At 40.7% G+C, this 16,436-nt stretch overlaps 1 protein-coding gene across 1 annotated transcript in view; it reads left to right on the top strand.

The window, feature by feature from the left end:
• Positions 1-16,436, top strand: part of CNTNAP2 (contactin associated protein 2) — a 1,198,489-nt gene that overhangs the window by 1,171,638 nt on the left and 10,415 nt on the right. Inside the window, exon 22 of the mRNA XM_038760181.1 lies at positions 3,031-3,261. Coding sequence (XP_038616109.1) covers positions 3,031-3,261 — 231 coding nt within the window. The remainder of the gene's footprint in view (positions 1-3,030; positions 3,262-16,436) is intronic.

Below are 16,436 nucleotides of genomic sequence, written 5' to 3' on the forward strand. Positions count from 1 at the left end.
TTTAGCCTTCCTAATGGAGCTGCAACAAAGTTATTTCAGAGTCAGGTGAATTGACTTGTATCTACCTCAGTGCTTGGAACAGTGCTTGGCACATAGTAAGTGCTTAACAAGTACCATTATTATTATTATTATTGTTATTATGAATTACCTCAGTTGGAAACCAGCTTTTTGGTTAAGATGCCTTCCATTCTTTTCTTAGGTTATATTGTTATTTTTCAACATTAAATGTGACACTTCCCTGACAGGGAAGAGAGAACCCAGCCAGGCAGTAAAACTACACGGATTTTTTTTCTCTTGAGAGACCCTGCAGTCCCATTTCCACCAGAGGAATATACAACTAGAGGAAATATACAACTAGTCCTGCCCCAAAGTGGAAACACACCGATATCTGTGGTGGTATTTTATATCATATAAGAAAGATTACTCTGCAAAAATAATATTGACAGTGTGGTGGCATAGAATTAGAAGACAAAGTACAGTAGCCTAGTATCCTAATGCAAGTAAGTTTAAATAGTCCGTCATCCTCTCAGAGAGTTTAAATGAGCAGTGAAGAAATGTTCTGCAATTACTGTGAGACTGTATGTGGAAGAGACTCTGTTTGTATGAAATTACTGTGTGGACGGGTTGGATTTTTTTTTCCAAATTGTACTGAAATGTTTCTTTTTGTTTTCATTTCCCATAATAGTCATGCCTGTCAGCAGCTGTCAGCACCTCAGTAGAAAAAAGTAGTGAAAGGAGGTATACACAAAATGAAAGGAACAATGTTGCCACTGGCAGTGCATTTTCAAATTCTTTTACCTGGTCCTGTAGCAGTATTGTAACTGGAATTCTGGAGTGCTGAATTAATGTGAATAGAGTACATTAGCATGGTAATTGCAATCATCTTTAAAATTAAGAAGTGGTTGCAAAGTGGATTTACTTTCTTTAGAACATAGCCTCAAAGAAATTATGCATTCCCCATGATATCTTTTTAAAGGCAACTTTTAGGGCAAAATGGAATTTTTAATGTATGAGCTAAGAATAAGAGACTGATATGATTTCAAAGACTAATATTTACTAGTACTAAATTCATATTCACCAAGGTAATTGCTTTCTCTGCATCCAAGATGCTAGGTGCTTCTTGTGACTGTTATTCCCAACAAGCATAAAGTATATGGGCAGAGGAGGGACTGTTAGTGATTTGGACTTATGTTTGCTTCTGTTTATTTCTTTTTCCGGAACTAGAATGTCAAGGTCCTATCAAAAAACATTAAATAGTCTCAGTCCAGCCTTCAGTAAACCTTTGAAGAGTCCGTTTTTCATTGTGAATTCATCTGTCTTTCCTCTTCCCCTCTTCTGCACTGTGTGCTTCTGCCAAGCAAGCCGATCATCATATTTCTCTTCCCCTTCCATCTCTTTTGCCTCTCGCGCCATCTGGAATATTCTCTCATCTTCCCTTGTAACTTATCCTGTTTTCTCCCCACAACATTTCTGCTATTTTGTGTTCATTCTGCCTTAAAACCCAGCATCATCCTTGAAAGTGACCAGATTTCCCCACCTGACTCTGGTAACTCCAATCTCCTCAGCTTCCTGCTACAACACATGAATAGCTTCATCGGTTACTATAGTTTTCTTTCTTTATAATGTTTCTTTGGATTCTGTTATGTCTTCCCTCCTGCCACGTGAATATTTGTATATTTAATAATAATAATGATGGTATTTGCACTTACTATGTGCAAAGCACTGTTCTAAACTCTGGGGGGGGATACAAGGTGATCAGGCTGTCCCACGTGGGGCTCACAGTGTTAATCCCCATTTTACAGATGAGGGAACTGAGGCACAGAGAAGTGAAGTGACTTGCCCAAAGTCACACAGCTGACAATTGGCGGAGTCGGGATTTGAACCCATGACCTCTGACTCCAAAGCCCATGTTCTTTCCACTGAGCCATGCTGCTTCTCTATTTGTGTTTTCCTTGCCTCCCTGAGTAGATTGTAAACTCCTTGAGAGCAGGGTTATGTCCTGGTCTCATGTAGTATATCTCTACTGTGCTTTGCACGGATTCCTTAACAAATAATCAAAGCTAAAGCAATTAAAATCAAATTATCCAGTACACAGATTTTCTAAAACTATACTTTGTTAAAACAAGACTTTCTGTTATGTGTGCCATGACTTTTTGACAGTGACAGATTTTTTTTTAGTTGGGTTGTTTTTTGGTTTTTTTTTTTTTATTTTGGAGTCCTCAAGCATTTCCAGGTAAGCAGTGTGCACAGTGGGTAGAGCATGGGCCTGAGAGTCGGAGGTCATGGGTTCTAATCCTGGCTCTGCCACTTGTCTGCCATGTGGCCTTGGGCAAGTCATTTCACTTATCTGTGCCTCAGTTACCTCATCTGTAAAATGGGGATTGAGACCGAGCCCCCCATCTGGCACAGGGATTGTCCAACCCAAATTGCTTGCATCCACCCCAGTATTTAGTACAGTGCCTGGCACATAGTAAGCATTTAACAAATACCACTATTATTATTATTATATGTTGTTTTGATTGAGGAGGTTTGTCTATCAGCCATTCAGTGTGCACTGTCGGCTGATTAATTTCTCAGAACGTCAGTTGCCTCCTGGTTATTTCAAAACCCAAGAATCTGTGAGATGGAAAGGGGGCAAAAGAGGTCTTTACAGGATGGAGAATTGTGTCTATGCCATAGGAGTGGGGAAAGCATCATAAGGAAGAGGGAGAAAAAGCAAATGGGAGGAAATCAGAGGGGTTTCAGAAATGGTTTCAGGCCTAGAATGAGAACCACAAATCAGGGAATGCTTTGAAGTTCTTTGTTATTGCTTATTTGAAAAATCATTTTTTAAGCCCTGATTTGAATACAGAAGCCACTCAAAGCCACGCGAGCACCAACACCATCAACTACGAGTAAACCACAGAGGCCCGAAAATGTGGTTTGCAGTTACGCATCAAACATGAGAACATAATCTCTTCATGAAATCGGTTGGGCTGATATTTCATTTTCTCCTTCGGGTTTTTTTCTTTCTTTCTTTCTTTCTTTTAGAGACGGGGAAAATCGACCAAGAGATTCATAAATACAACACGCCGGGATTCACCGGCTGCCTTTCCAGAGTGCAGTTCAACCAGATCGCCCCACTCAAGGCAGCCTTGAGGCCCACAAACGCCTCATCACAAGTCCACATTCAAGGGGAGCTGGTGGAGTCCAACTGCGGAGCCTCTCCACTGACCATACCACCCATGTCTGCCGCCACCGACCCCTGGCATTTAGACTCAGGTGAGCCTCCCCCCACCATACCAGCCCTTTAGGAAAGCCAATATTTTGGTGAGACACTTCCACATGAATAGAGCTTCTGATGTTCTTTGAACCCCTGTTAATAATAATAATAATTATTATTATTATAGTATCTGTTAAGTGCTTACTATGCACTAGAGAAGCAGCGTGGCTCAATGGAAAGAGCCTGGGCTTTGGAGTCAGAGGTCACGGGTTCAAATCCTGACTCCGCCAACTGTCAGCTGTGTGACTTTGGGCAAGTCACTTACCTTCTCTGTGCCTCAGTTACCTCATCTGTAAAGGGGGGATTAAGACTGTAAGCCCCACGTGGGACAACCTGATCACCTTGTATCTCCCCAGTGCTTAGAACAGTGCTTTGCACATAGGAAGCGCTTAACAAATACCATCATCATCATCATCATCATTACTGTACTGAGTGCTGCAGTGGATACAAGCCAGTCGGGTTGAACACAGTCCCTATCCCACATGGGGCTCATGGTCTCACCCTTCATTTTACAGATGAGGTAACTGAGGCACAGAGAAGTGAAGTGACTTGCCCAAGGTCACACAGAAGACACATATGTTGCTTCGGAAGCAGCATGGCCTAGTGGATAAGAGGCCGGGCCTGGGAGTCAGAAGGATATGGGTTCTAATCCTGGCTCTGCTATTTGTCTGCTGTGTGATCTTGGCCAAGTCACTTCACTTCTCTGGATCTCAGTTACCTCATCTGTAAAATGGGATTAAGACAGTGAGCCCTATGTAGGGAAGGGACTGCATCCAACCTGATGATCTTGGATCTACCCCATCGATTAGAACAGTGCTGGACATACAGTAATCACTTAACAAATACCATCATCATCATCATCATTATTATTATTGTTGGGTGAATTGAGTCGCTGTGTAATTTCCCCTTCATTTCACCATTTCCTGCTGCAATTTAGGGGCAGACTTCAGACTGCCCCCCACCCCCGTTAACTGAATTGCAAAGCCCGTCCCCAGGCAAAGATTTGGGTCTGAAATGTAGAATCTCAGTTGATTGAAAAGGAGCTGATTGTGCCCTATTTTCCCAACAGCCAAAGTTTGGATTTTCCTCTGTCCTTCAGGCTAAGATGTCTGTAGCCTGATGGGAGTGCCAGTAGGCCTCAAAGAACGCTTGCTTTGTTTTTTTTGAAACATCACTTTACCCGGTAGACTCACTTTGACTCATTGATTGGTTTTAAACTAAGGAAAGATTTCCTCAAGTGAAGCCTGCTGAGAGAGTGAGTGCAAAATGTCATAGGTAGGCAAATCAGAATGGCTTTGGATCAGAATTAAACGCCAGAAAAGTGGCTTTTTGAATGGTACAGGTACAGCCTATGATGGTGAAAGGCTAGTGGGGTATAGTCAGAGTGCTATTCCAGAAGTGCAGTGTCGCACAGTAGAAAGAGCAAAGGCCTGGGATCAGAAGATTTGGGTCAGGCTCCACAATTTGCCTACTCTGTGACTTTGTGTGGGTCACTTTACTTCCCTGTGCAGCAGTTTCCTTATTAGTAAAAATGGGAATAAAATACCTCTTCTCCCTCTTGGATTGGGAGCCCTATGTGAGACAAGGACTGTGTCTGTTCTGCTTATATTGAATCTGCTCCAGCGCTTTCTACAGTGCTTGGCATATTGTAAGCGCTTAACATATAGTGCAATTATTATTGTCATCAAACCTATGCCATGAGAGCTGCCTGACAACTCATTTCAGAATGGTCTCAAAGGAAAACCCATTGAGTTCCAGGGTAAAGGCTCTGCTTTGGGCCAGTGTAGTTCAATTTTTATTATCTCCAATGTATATAGTTATATGCAGCCGGTGGTTTGTACACTTTGATTGAAATTTGGGAAGCAAATTTACAGTTCAGTGTCACTTCTTAATAAAGAAAAATCATTTTCAAGTTGTGGGCCAGGTAGGCTTCATTGCATTGGTAAGTCTGGAAATGAACAAGACGATGTTTGTATAAGCCCCTTAATCAGGCTGCAGACTAAGTATACCCCAAATTTATATATAAGATGCAGTAGTGTGTAAGATGAACAAAATTGCTTCCCTCAGCACCTAAATTTGAAAGGCATTTCCAAGGTCTTTATCATATATATTAAAATAGATAATATATATATATATAATAGATATTCTGTAGTGGAATTTCTAATTTCCAAAGATATGTCACAGATACCAGTAGCTTCACAGCGGGTGAGCTGGATTTGAGGAGGGCTGAGCCCACAAGAATAAATTAAAAAGAGAGAAGATAGGGATCAGAATATGAAATAAAGGGAAAGCAATCCCACCAGACCAGAAAGAAGAAAAAGCAAGGAGGAAATAGAGAATCCTAAAAAAGACAAAAATAAAACAAGAGTTGACAAGGAAGAGAAGGAACAAACTGAAGGAATAGAAAAATACTGCCAGGAAAACAGGAAATAGGGCTATTACTCCAGTCAAAATAAAATGGAAGAAAGGAAAACCCCAGAAGTAAAGGATGAAGTAAGAGTCACTGAGGTGTCTGAATCCAATGGGGTGTTATGGGAAAAAGAGTGATAGGGTAGGAAATATACCTCAGTGAAGGAGGGCAGAAATAGTTGAGAACTGCCTCATTGATTGGCCTGGTGAAGTGGGTTTTTCTGGTTTCAGATTTAGTTAATTCCTCTTCTAATTTGAAATTCTTCCTACTTTGAACCCTGACCTAGTAATAGTAATTGTGGTATTTTTTAAGCACTTGCTATGTGTCGAGCACTGTACTAAGTACTGGGGTAGATACAGGTTAATCAGCTCAGACCCAATCTCTGACTTACTTGGGCTTAGAGTCTAGTTCATAGAAGAAACACAATGAGTTTTGCACCTTTTCTTTCTTCTTATCCTTTTCCCCAACACCTCCAAGAAAGCGTGACATAGACTATATCCAACTAAACATTACATTTTGAGCTACGTGGGAGAAAAACCCAGATGCATGAGTCTGAAAATTGTGTCCAGTACGAATAAGGCAATTACCACAATCAGCAATATCAGGCAACCTAATTCAGTGTATGCAAGAAATGCATTATACAAAATTAGAAGCTATGAATATTTCACTCATGAAGCTTAAGAAACGTCTGAAAAAGCACTTTGTTCTTTATGTGGCTTTTTAAGGATGCTCATTTTCTCACACTCAGTTGTTTTAAAATATTACCTCTGAACCACAGTTTTTATTATTTTCTCATTTTGTTCCATTTTCTTTAAATCATAGTAGCTCTGTCAAGACTCAAATATGTCTTACGGTAACTGGTCCCTTAAAGAAAAACATTCCCACCACTGAACTTAGCCCACCTTGGAAATGATTCAGAGGAGCAACTGTGAGTGGATTTAAATTAGAACAGATGCAGAGTGCTTGTCTATCAAAGAGGAGCCAGCACTGCCAGAGAAGATGAAACCTGGGTTGTGATCTGGGCTCTGCCACTTGCCTGCTGTCTGACTTTAGGCAAGTCACTTAACTTCTCTGTACCTCAATTTCCTCATCTGGAAAATGGGAATTCAATACCTGTTCTCCCTCCTACTTAGAATATGAGTCCTATGTGGAGCAAGTGCTAGTGCTTAGTACAGTGCTTGGCACATAGTAAGTGCTTAACAAATACTATTTTTATCGTTAATATCATTATTATTATTCTCATTAAGGGAATTCCAGGGGACTCAAACCCTCTTGTTCCTCCAGACACTTTGGAGAGAGTTAGTGTATTTTAATGGCTATCCTTACGCCCTACTTCTGGAGAACTTGTTTTAAGCAGAGCACAGGTCTGGCTTCAGAGATAAATGCTAGCTCAGGAATCCCCTTCAGCTCTGCAGACTCCATTTTGTCAAATAATCTGCCGTTAAGCCACGTGGAGAGTTATTAAATGAGTCTAGGTAATGACCTGTATTCTCCCAGTTTGGCAGTGGCCACAGAGAGAGTCTGAGTACTGAAGGCTAGGATTATTTTAGTCAACGTTGTCAGATAGAAATGCAGTAAGCATATTTGAGCAATTGAATATATGCCCTTAGTTGTCATTTTAAGGACTTTGTCTAGTTTTCTTCCCTAAAATGTTTTTCCTAAGAGCCTTTGGAAAACCTTTCAAACTACCCCATTATTTGTGGCCTAGAACATGAGCAGAAGGTATTTAGAGTTGGGACTTCTGCCTCCATCACTGCCTCTTTATTATAACTTGAGAGTAAGTTACTTGACCTGGTTTCCCCCACTGCCAAATGTTGCTTCTAGAATATTTTATGTCTTCATTTTTTAGAGCATTAGGTATACTCACAATTTTTTTGAAAAATCTTTAAGTCTCTTAATTTCCTTAATGTTACAAAGTATTTCTATTTTGTTACCATCTGTAAGCAATTACACTGGTTTTATAATTGCATCACATTTATCAACAGATGCCCTTTTGCCATCTTTCTTCTAGGATATACATCCCGAATTCCCTTTGCCTCTCCATTTCTATTTAATCTCATTATTCCAACTGAACTTTGCATTCTCCTCAGTGATTAGAGCAGTAGATATTTCTGAATGCAACATAATTAAGGTTTTAGAAAGTAGAATGAACATAATCCCTCTGTTTTGTACTTAATATCGCCATTTATCCCTGTAGAATATTGACTGTTTTATCACAAAAATCATATTTTATTGCCTCATATTAATGGCTCAAACAGCATTTTGGTCATTATTATTTTACCTGGCATAATGTCCCAAAAATGATTATTACAAACTTGAATGAATATGAATTTCATTTCCTTCAGTTTTAGTAATTCCAGAAAAAATGTCTTAAATTCTCTAATATCATTCACCCCTTCAATTCAATATATGTTCTTTCTTTAAAATCATATTTTGTGGGAGTTTGAATGTCCATCTCTTTTAACTTTAGGGTTAGCCCATTTGTTTCCCTCCTCAAACATTCTGTATTATTTGAGGCAAGTAATTATGATTTCCGATCTTCCAAGGATTGTTGTATTTGTAACCTCAGGTCCTAGTCTCCTCAACCACAACCTTCTCTCTCTCTTTTTTAAGGTCTTCCGAACTTATATGAGTGCATTAGAGGGAAAATAATGGCATTAGGAAAATAATAATTGTGACATTTGTTAAGCGCTTACTATATGCCAGGCACTGTACTAAGCACTGGGGTAGATCCAAGCAAATCAGGTTGGAAACAGTGCGTGTCCCACATGGGGCTCACTGGCTTAATCCCCATTTTACAGATGAGGGAATAGAGGCCCAGAGAAGTGAAGTGATTTGCCCAAGGCCAAACAAAAGACAAGTGGTGGACCTGAGATTAGAAACTATGTCCTGCTGACTCCCGGGCCCTAGCCACTGCACTGAAAAGCTTAAAATGTCACCATCACCATCATCGGTGGTATTTATTGACTGTGGTATTTACTGTGTGCACAGCACTATAAGAAGTGCTTGAGAGAATACAACCAAAACACTTTCATCAACGTACTGATCAATTAGTAGTATTTATGAAGCACCTACTATGTGCCAAGTAATGTAAATTTAATATGTTTTCAGAAGGACTTTGAAGGTGGAGAGCGCTCTAGCCTGGCAGATTCGAAGATCAGTGCTTTTTGTTGAGCACTTAGTTCCAAGCAGGAGAGTTTAGAAAAAAATACAGTGAATGGGAGAAGAGAGTGGATATGTAAGAGGGAAAGAGCAGTTTGAATACCTTAAAGTCACTGGTAAGGAGTTTCTACCTGATGAGGAGGCGAATGGGAGGCTCTTGAGGAATGGAGGACTGGTTGCAAAAAGATGATTGAGAAAAATAATGTGAGCCGCCGAACGGAGAGGGGAGAGGCTAGCTGCTGAGAGCTGGTATAGTAGCCTATGCAGGATGTGAAAGGACCTGGACCAGGATGAGAGGAAGGGGCATTTCCTGAAAAAGTTGTGGAGAAAAAGCCACTGAGATTTTGTAACAGACTAAAGGTAAGAATCAAGAGGCTTAGAGTCCATCAAAATACCGGTATTGAACTCTGGACTCAGAGATGATGGTGGTATTTTCAACTGTGGTGGAAAGTTCGGTGGAAAAGGTTTGGCAGGGAAACTGAGGAGCTTGGGTTTAGAAGCATTGAGCTTGGAGTGGAGGGTCAGCAGGACATGTGGAGTTACCCTGGAGGAGAAAGGAAATGTGAGGTTGTGGAGGAGGTGAGAGGCCAGGACTAGCAAAATAGATTAAGGAGCTAACTGAGGAGGGGTGGTAACCCTAGCAATAGGAGCATATGAGTCATTAAATATTTCCTTTTGTGGTTCTCTTCTGGCCTCAACCAAGTGTTTCATCTGCCCCTGTTAATGATTTGTAATTACTGTTTCTTTCTCCTCAATCAACTAGCATTACCTCCATCTTAATATATTCCTTCCCAGCAATTTAGCTTTAATTTTTCATTTCTGCTGTCTTGAGGGAACACTGCAACTGTCTCCACCGTAAAGACAGAGAAAATGCAAAGACCAGCCCATTGATTACAGTTAAACTAAGTGAAGGGCACCTTGAGCCAAAAGGCAGAGTTAGTGTTCAATAGGATTTATCCCCCAGTGGGAAACACTAAGATTTTTATGTTAAAATGTCAGGGTTTCTCTTGTTTCAGAGGTGGACTCAAAGCAAAGCAGGACATCTCAATGCCCTGTTGGCTTCTTTACCGAATGACCAAAAAAAAAGTCTTGTGTTTTGAAAAGGAGAAGTGAGTTTTCAGACCCACAGTCTGAAAGAAGGGAATAGTGGTGAAGCATAAAGCAGCCAAAAATGTGATGCGGATATATTTTGATCCCCATTTGGAACAGGATATACAGTATTCTTTTTTACTCTTCAGAGAGGAAGTTTAGGGTAGCCGATGGAGCAGTGGGGCTGGGAGTTGGAAAATAAGAAATTATATTACTGAGCCAGAATAAGCTTTTAGGATTCTGTCTCTGACACTGGCACCTGAGTATTGGAAGGAATCCTTCTGATTTAGGCTGTGGGCCCCATGTCGGACAGCGACTGTATCCAGCCTGATTCTTTTATATCTACTCTAGTGCTTAGTACAGTGCTTGGCACATAATAAGTATTTACATTAAAAAAGGATTTTGGACAAATCACTTAACCTTTCCGTGCTTTAGAATCCTCCTTTATAATAACACCTGTAGAAAACTAGCTCACAGGGATGACTGGTAGAAAGTTGATGTGAAAGAAGTTTGGGAAATAGAAAGTGCTTTAAAGATAATGTTGTTATTTTGTATTGGGTGATTTTTCACAGGTTTGCTTAGAGATATATGGAACCTTGCCTCTTGTATTTTTTGTCTTCATCTTCCTTCATGGGTCACTCGCTAACCCCCCCCCCCCCCCTTACTTTAAGATTGTGAGAGTCCCGAAGAGACCAGAGGCCACGACTTTATCTCGTCCTTGTACTTTATTCCCAGAGTTTAGGATAGTGCTTTGCACTCAATTATCTAGAATCACAGTACTTAACAATGTAAAAGTAGAAGATTATGTTCAATGAAAAGGGTGTGTGACATCCTGAATTCAGCCTGGCAAACTTATTGCATTTTCCTACTTCTGTTAACTTAAAAGGGACATTTTTTTTTCTTTTCACATCCTAATTCAGATGAAAATGTCCCTAGATTCTAGGTGGCTTTGTATCCCAGAGCTACTCTCTCAGCACATTCAGCTTGTGTGCGTCATGTCTTTGGTTGCTATGGAGATTCCTTCTGCTATTCATCGAGTCAGGGCCAGGAGCTTTCCTTTTGTGAAACAGGTATTTTGAGTTCAAGGTGGTCGAACTGTTCTAACAGAGACAGACCAGTCATAGCCAAGCAAATTAGCACTCGGAGAACAGCCTGGTGTTGTCGACAAAGAGAGAGGAGTTTTTCCATTACGTTTGAATATCCAGTCCCATACAAAGAATTTCCCAGTTTTCTTAGTAAATAATAGTAGGAATCCCTCTATCACTTGCTTTCTTCACTGCCACAAAGGAGACTGAGGAGTCCCCCATCTCTACCCTTCCTCACTGTTTGGGTTATTATGCATGACATCTTTCAATCGCAGCTACTCAATTAAGATCTCTTCCAGGATAGAGGTCCCCAATAGATAGCAGGTCCCCAGTGTGGCCTAGTGGAAAGAACACGAGCCTACGAGTCAGAGGGCCTGGGCTCCAATCCCAGCTCCTCCATTTCCTGGCTGTGTGACTTTGCACAAGTCACTTAATTTCCTTCCATCTCAGTTTTCTTACCTGTAAAATGGGGATTGAATACCTGTTCGCCTTCCTACCTAGGTGGTAGCCGCATGTGGGATGGGGACTGGGCCTGATTTGACTACCTTTTACTTACCCCAGTGCTTAGTACAGTGCTCAGCACATAGTAAGCACTTAATAAATACCTCAATTATACGCCTGGGTCTTTCTTTACTGGCAAAATAAGATCTCCTATATCTCTCTGTCCATTGTGTTCTTTTTAGTGAATCAATCAATTTAATTAATCATAGTGCACCTCCTATGTTCAGAGCACTCTACAAAGTGTGTGGCAGAAGGTCATGAGTTCTAATCCTGACTCTGCCACTTGTCTGCTGTGTAGCCTTGGGCACGCCACTTCACTTCTTTGTGACTCAGTTACCTCATCTGTAAAAGGGGGGTGAAGACTGTGGAATGGGGACATGGAGAAGTTAGAGCGAAGAGAGGGTTTTGGTAGGAATAAGAGGAGTTCTGTTTTGGACATTTTGAATTTGAGATTTCGGTGGGACATTCACATAGAGTTTTCCTGAAGGCAAGAGGAAATTGAGACTTCAGAGGAAAAGGAAGATAACTAGGCATTAGTAAAGAAATAGATGAATGGCTTTCTCAGTGCCTTTTTTTTATCCACTCCCTAATGGGTCCAAAATTGGTATGTTTCCCAAATTCACTACAGGGGTCTTCTACTAATACCAGTAACAGTAGCAGTAGTAGCATTTATTGAACCCCTACTGGTTGCAATGCACTCAACTAATTACTTAGAAGGTAATAATAATAATCATTGTGGTATTTTTAAGCACTTACTATGTGCCAAGCACTGTACTAAGCAATGGGATAGATATAAGACAATCAGGTAACATATGTGGCTCACATTCTAAGTAGGAGGGAGCACAGCCATTGAATCCCCATTTTGTAGCTGAGGGAACTGAGGCACAGAGAAGTTTGGTGACTTGCCCAAGGTCACACAGCAGACAAGTGACAAAGCCAGGATTAGAACCCAGGTCCGCTGGCTCCCAGGCCCATACTCTTTCCACTAGGCCAAGCTGCATCCCATAGCACAAAACAAAGAAGGGGCATGTCCCCTGCCCAAAAGAACTTTCTTTAATGGGGGAGATGTGTAAAAATAGCCATAGCACACTAAAATTCAAAGTATGATTTTCAAATGTTTATTTCTATAGCGATACAGTCTACACTTGGAATAGAACAGTCATGCCTCTTTTCCTTCCCCATAAAAAGACAGACTGCATTACTATGAACAAAGGTGCTGTAAAAAAAAATTTCATTAATTTAGATGTGGATTTCAAATTTAAATTTGCACAAGCAAAGAGGGGAAAAAATCCAAGCTGTTCCTCAAATTAAATTTTTCTCTCCCTAGATGTCCATTATTCTGCTCTAATTTAACTGCTTTCCAAATGTCCAGTATCTCTTAAAAAAGATATAGCATACAAAGAAATCATAGGATCCTTATTTCCTTTAACATCTTGAAATTAAAATAAAATCTCTATTCTCCCAGTGTCAAACCATTTGCTCCCAAATCTATCAAAGGCATCACATAGTCTTCTTCATGTATAGTGATGATGAAGAGAAAGATGGGTAATGGGTTCATTGTTTGCATTAAAAATTAATCATCATTATTTTTCCTGCATTAGCAGCAAAAGAACGGTTTCTGTTCTAATAATCCCTTGGCTGCTGCTTAACCAGAATTAAGTATTTCTAAATTAATTGGCCAATTCTGTAATTTTGATTACCTAAGATGTTAGCAAAATTCATTTCCCAAAGCACTATGATTGCACTTCTTATTTGATACCCTGATCAAAGAACGAGACTAGGATCCAGAATATAGAATGTGAGAACATAATGTTTTGTCACTTAATCAAATCCATCATTGGTGTTTCTTGATTGCTTATCATGGGCAGAGCACTGCAGTGACTTTCTTCTAATTGCTTCTTTTCCTTAGTAATCCTTCTACTTTCAGACTAGTATTTATTAAAGGAAACACATTTCTTATCATATTGTGTCTCTAACCAAGACAGCCTACAAGATGAAATAAGATTAAAATATTGAGAGATGACTAAGAAAGAAAGTGATTTAGGATGGTTATACACCCTAGCATAGCCAAGACAGTATTGGATTTTTTATAGGCTTTGTCTCCCCCTTTTAGACTGTGAGCCCACTGTTGGGTAGGGACTGTCTCTATGTGATGCCAATTTGTACTTCCCAAGCGCTTAGTACAGTGCTCTGCACATAGTAAGCGCTCAATAAATACGATTGATTGATTGATTGATTGTTGGGCAATTTTAGAAAAATATTCAAATATCCCAGAATTGGGACTTCTTGGCTATCTGTTCAGTCTAACAATAATAATAATGACAGTGTTATTCATCAAGTGTCTACTATGTGCCAGGCACTGTTCTAAGCATGGGGGTTGACACAAGCTAGTCATTTTGGACACAGTCCTTGTCTCACATGGGGCTCACAGTCTTAATCCCCATGTTACAGATAAGGTAGCTGAGGCAAAGAGAAGTTAAATGACTGGCCCAAGGTCATACAGCAGACAAGTGGCAGAGCAAGGACTAGAATCCAGGACTTCTGATTCCCAGACCTGTGCTCTATCCACTAGACCACGCTGTTTCTCCAAATACTAGCCACCAACTTCCAGCAACTTATGGCTGCTTCCACACCTGGGGCTACAGTGGCTTTTGGACTGAAACTCGGCTCTTTTCAGCCACAGTGTTCTGAGGCTTTCATTGTATTTATTGTTGTCCTTGTCTTTTACAATGTGCTGTCTTTATTATTTCTATTTTTCCTTTTGTGTTCATTGCCGATCTTCCCCTACCCCTTACTCTTATATCGTGAAACCTTTGGGAATCAGGGACCGTGTCTAATTTTCATCCGTATACTTTTTTCCCGTTGCTTAGGTTAGCACTTTGCCCGCAGTATGCATTGAAGAAATACTATCGATTGAATAAATCAATGAATCAATGAATAAATCTCTCTGGGTTAGAGCATGCTCAGCTGATGCTCATTTGGGGTCCCACAGCATTATATCTGTAATTTATTTATATTAATGTCTGTCTCCCCCTCTGAACCGCAAGCTCGTTGTCAGCAGGGAATGTGTCTGTTTGTTGTAGTGTACTCTCCTAAGCGCTTAGTACAGTGCTCTGTACACAGTAAGTGCTCAATAACTACGATTGGCTGACAGACATTCCTGAATTTGGGGGGAATTTAACCCCACAGTTCTCTCCCTTCAGCCCATCCAACTCTCACAATCATGGGGAAAACATTCAAATTTGGGATAGTCTGTTTTTCCACAAAAATATTCATTCATTCATTCAATCGTATTTATTAATAAGCGCTTACTGTGTGCAGAGCACTGTACTAAGTGCTTGGAAAGTACAATATGGCAACATATAGAGACAGTCTCTACCCAGCAACAGGCTCACAGTCTAGAAGGGGGAGACAGACAGCAAAACAGAACAATTAGACAGGTGTCAATACCATCAAAATAAATAGAATTATAGATATATACACATCATTAATAAAATAAATAGAATAATAAATATGTACGAATACACACAAGTGCTGTGGGGAGGGTAAGAGGGTAGGGCAGAGGGAGGGAGTAGGGCCGATGGGGAGGGAAGGGTGAGAAGAGGATGGGGGTGCTCAGTCTGGGAAGGCTTCCTGGAGGAGGTGAACTCTCAGTAGAGCTTTGAAGAGAGGAAGAGAGCTAGTTTGGCCGATGTGTGGAGGGGAGGGCATTCCAGGCAAGAGGTAGGATGTGGTCCAGGGGTCAATGGTGGGACAGGTGAGAACGAGGCACAGTGAGGAGATTAGCAGCAGAGGAGCGGAGTGTACAGACTGGGCTGTAGGAGGAGAGAAGGGAGGTGAGGTAGGAGGGGGCAAGGTGATGGAGAGCTTTGAAGTCAATAGTGAGGAGTTTTTGCTTCATGCGAAGGTTGATAGGCAACCACTGGAGATTTTTGAGGAGGGGAGTGACATGCCCAGTTCGTTTTTGTACAAAAATAATCCAGGCAGCAGAGTTAAGTATAGACTGAAGTGGAGAGCGAGGAGGATGGGAGATCAGAAAGGAGGCTGATGCAGTAATCCAGTCGGGAAAGTATGAGAGATTGAACCAACAAGGTAGCGGTTTGGATGGAGAGGAAAGGATGGATCTTGACGATTTTGTGGAGGTGAGACCGTCAGGTTTTAGTGACGGATTGGATGTATGGGATGATACAATGGTCAATTCCAAACCGTATAATGATTCCCAACACAACAGAAAAACATGAATGCCTATTAGCCTCCATATTTTTATCCTGAGGATACAATAGACAAAAAGTCAGAGTAGGTGATATGGATGAGGATTAAAAGGATTTTGTGGGTTTTAAATCATTTTTCGTATTAATTTTTCCTCCCTCAAAGAAGTCTGAAGATGAAGAAAAGCAGAGGCCTTAAAGCTGGCAACTTAATGATGAAGTCTGAGTTAACCATCACTAAAAACTGAGGGACAGTAAAAATAAATCCAGCATCCTCTGCTCCCTTGTTCACTAAGCACCTCTTTTTTTACTCACAGAGAAAATTACCCAGGGATTGGGGGTGCCTTTAAACAATTGCTGTTCCATTACACCTCTCCCATCTTCACTCCACCCTTTCTTCCCCCAAGCTATGAATTCTGAAAGTCCAAAGTGATTATTGATGTTCCATCTAATGCCTTTTACCCCAGTCCATAGTCCAGGAATAAGAGTACAGAGATTAGCTATAGCCATTATCACCCTCTTCAGAGATTTTCATTTGGTGAGTATTAGTGCTTCCTTGAGGCAGCAGAGGGTTAAATAATGAAGAAAAAGTCTCTCATTCTGGAGCAGGGTTAATACTGGCACAGAATCACAGTTGGTGAAGATGTTTTTGAAAGTGTAAAAGGAACCAAGGTGGAGCTAACAGAAATAACAATGAATTCATGTGTAAAGGAATAACA

This window comes from Tachyglossus aculeatus, chromosome 18 (genome assembly GCF_015852505.1).
Source record: "Tachyglossus aculeatus isolate mTacAcu1 chromosome 18, mTacAcu1.pri, whole genome shotgun sequence".
NCBI classification, from domain to species: Eukaryota; Metazoa; Chordata; class Mammalia; order Monotremata; family Tachyglossidae; genus Tachyglossus; species Tachyglossus aculeatus.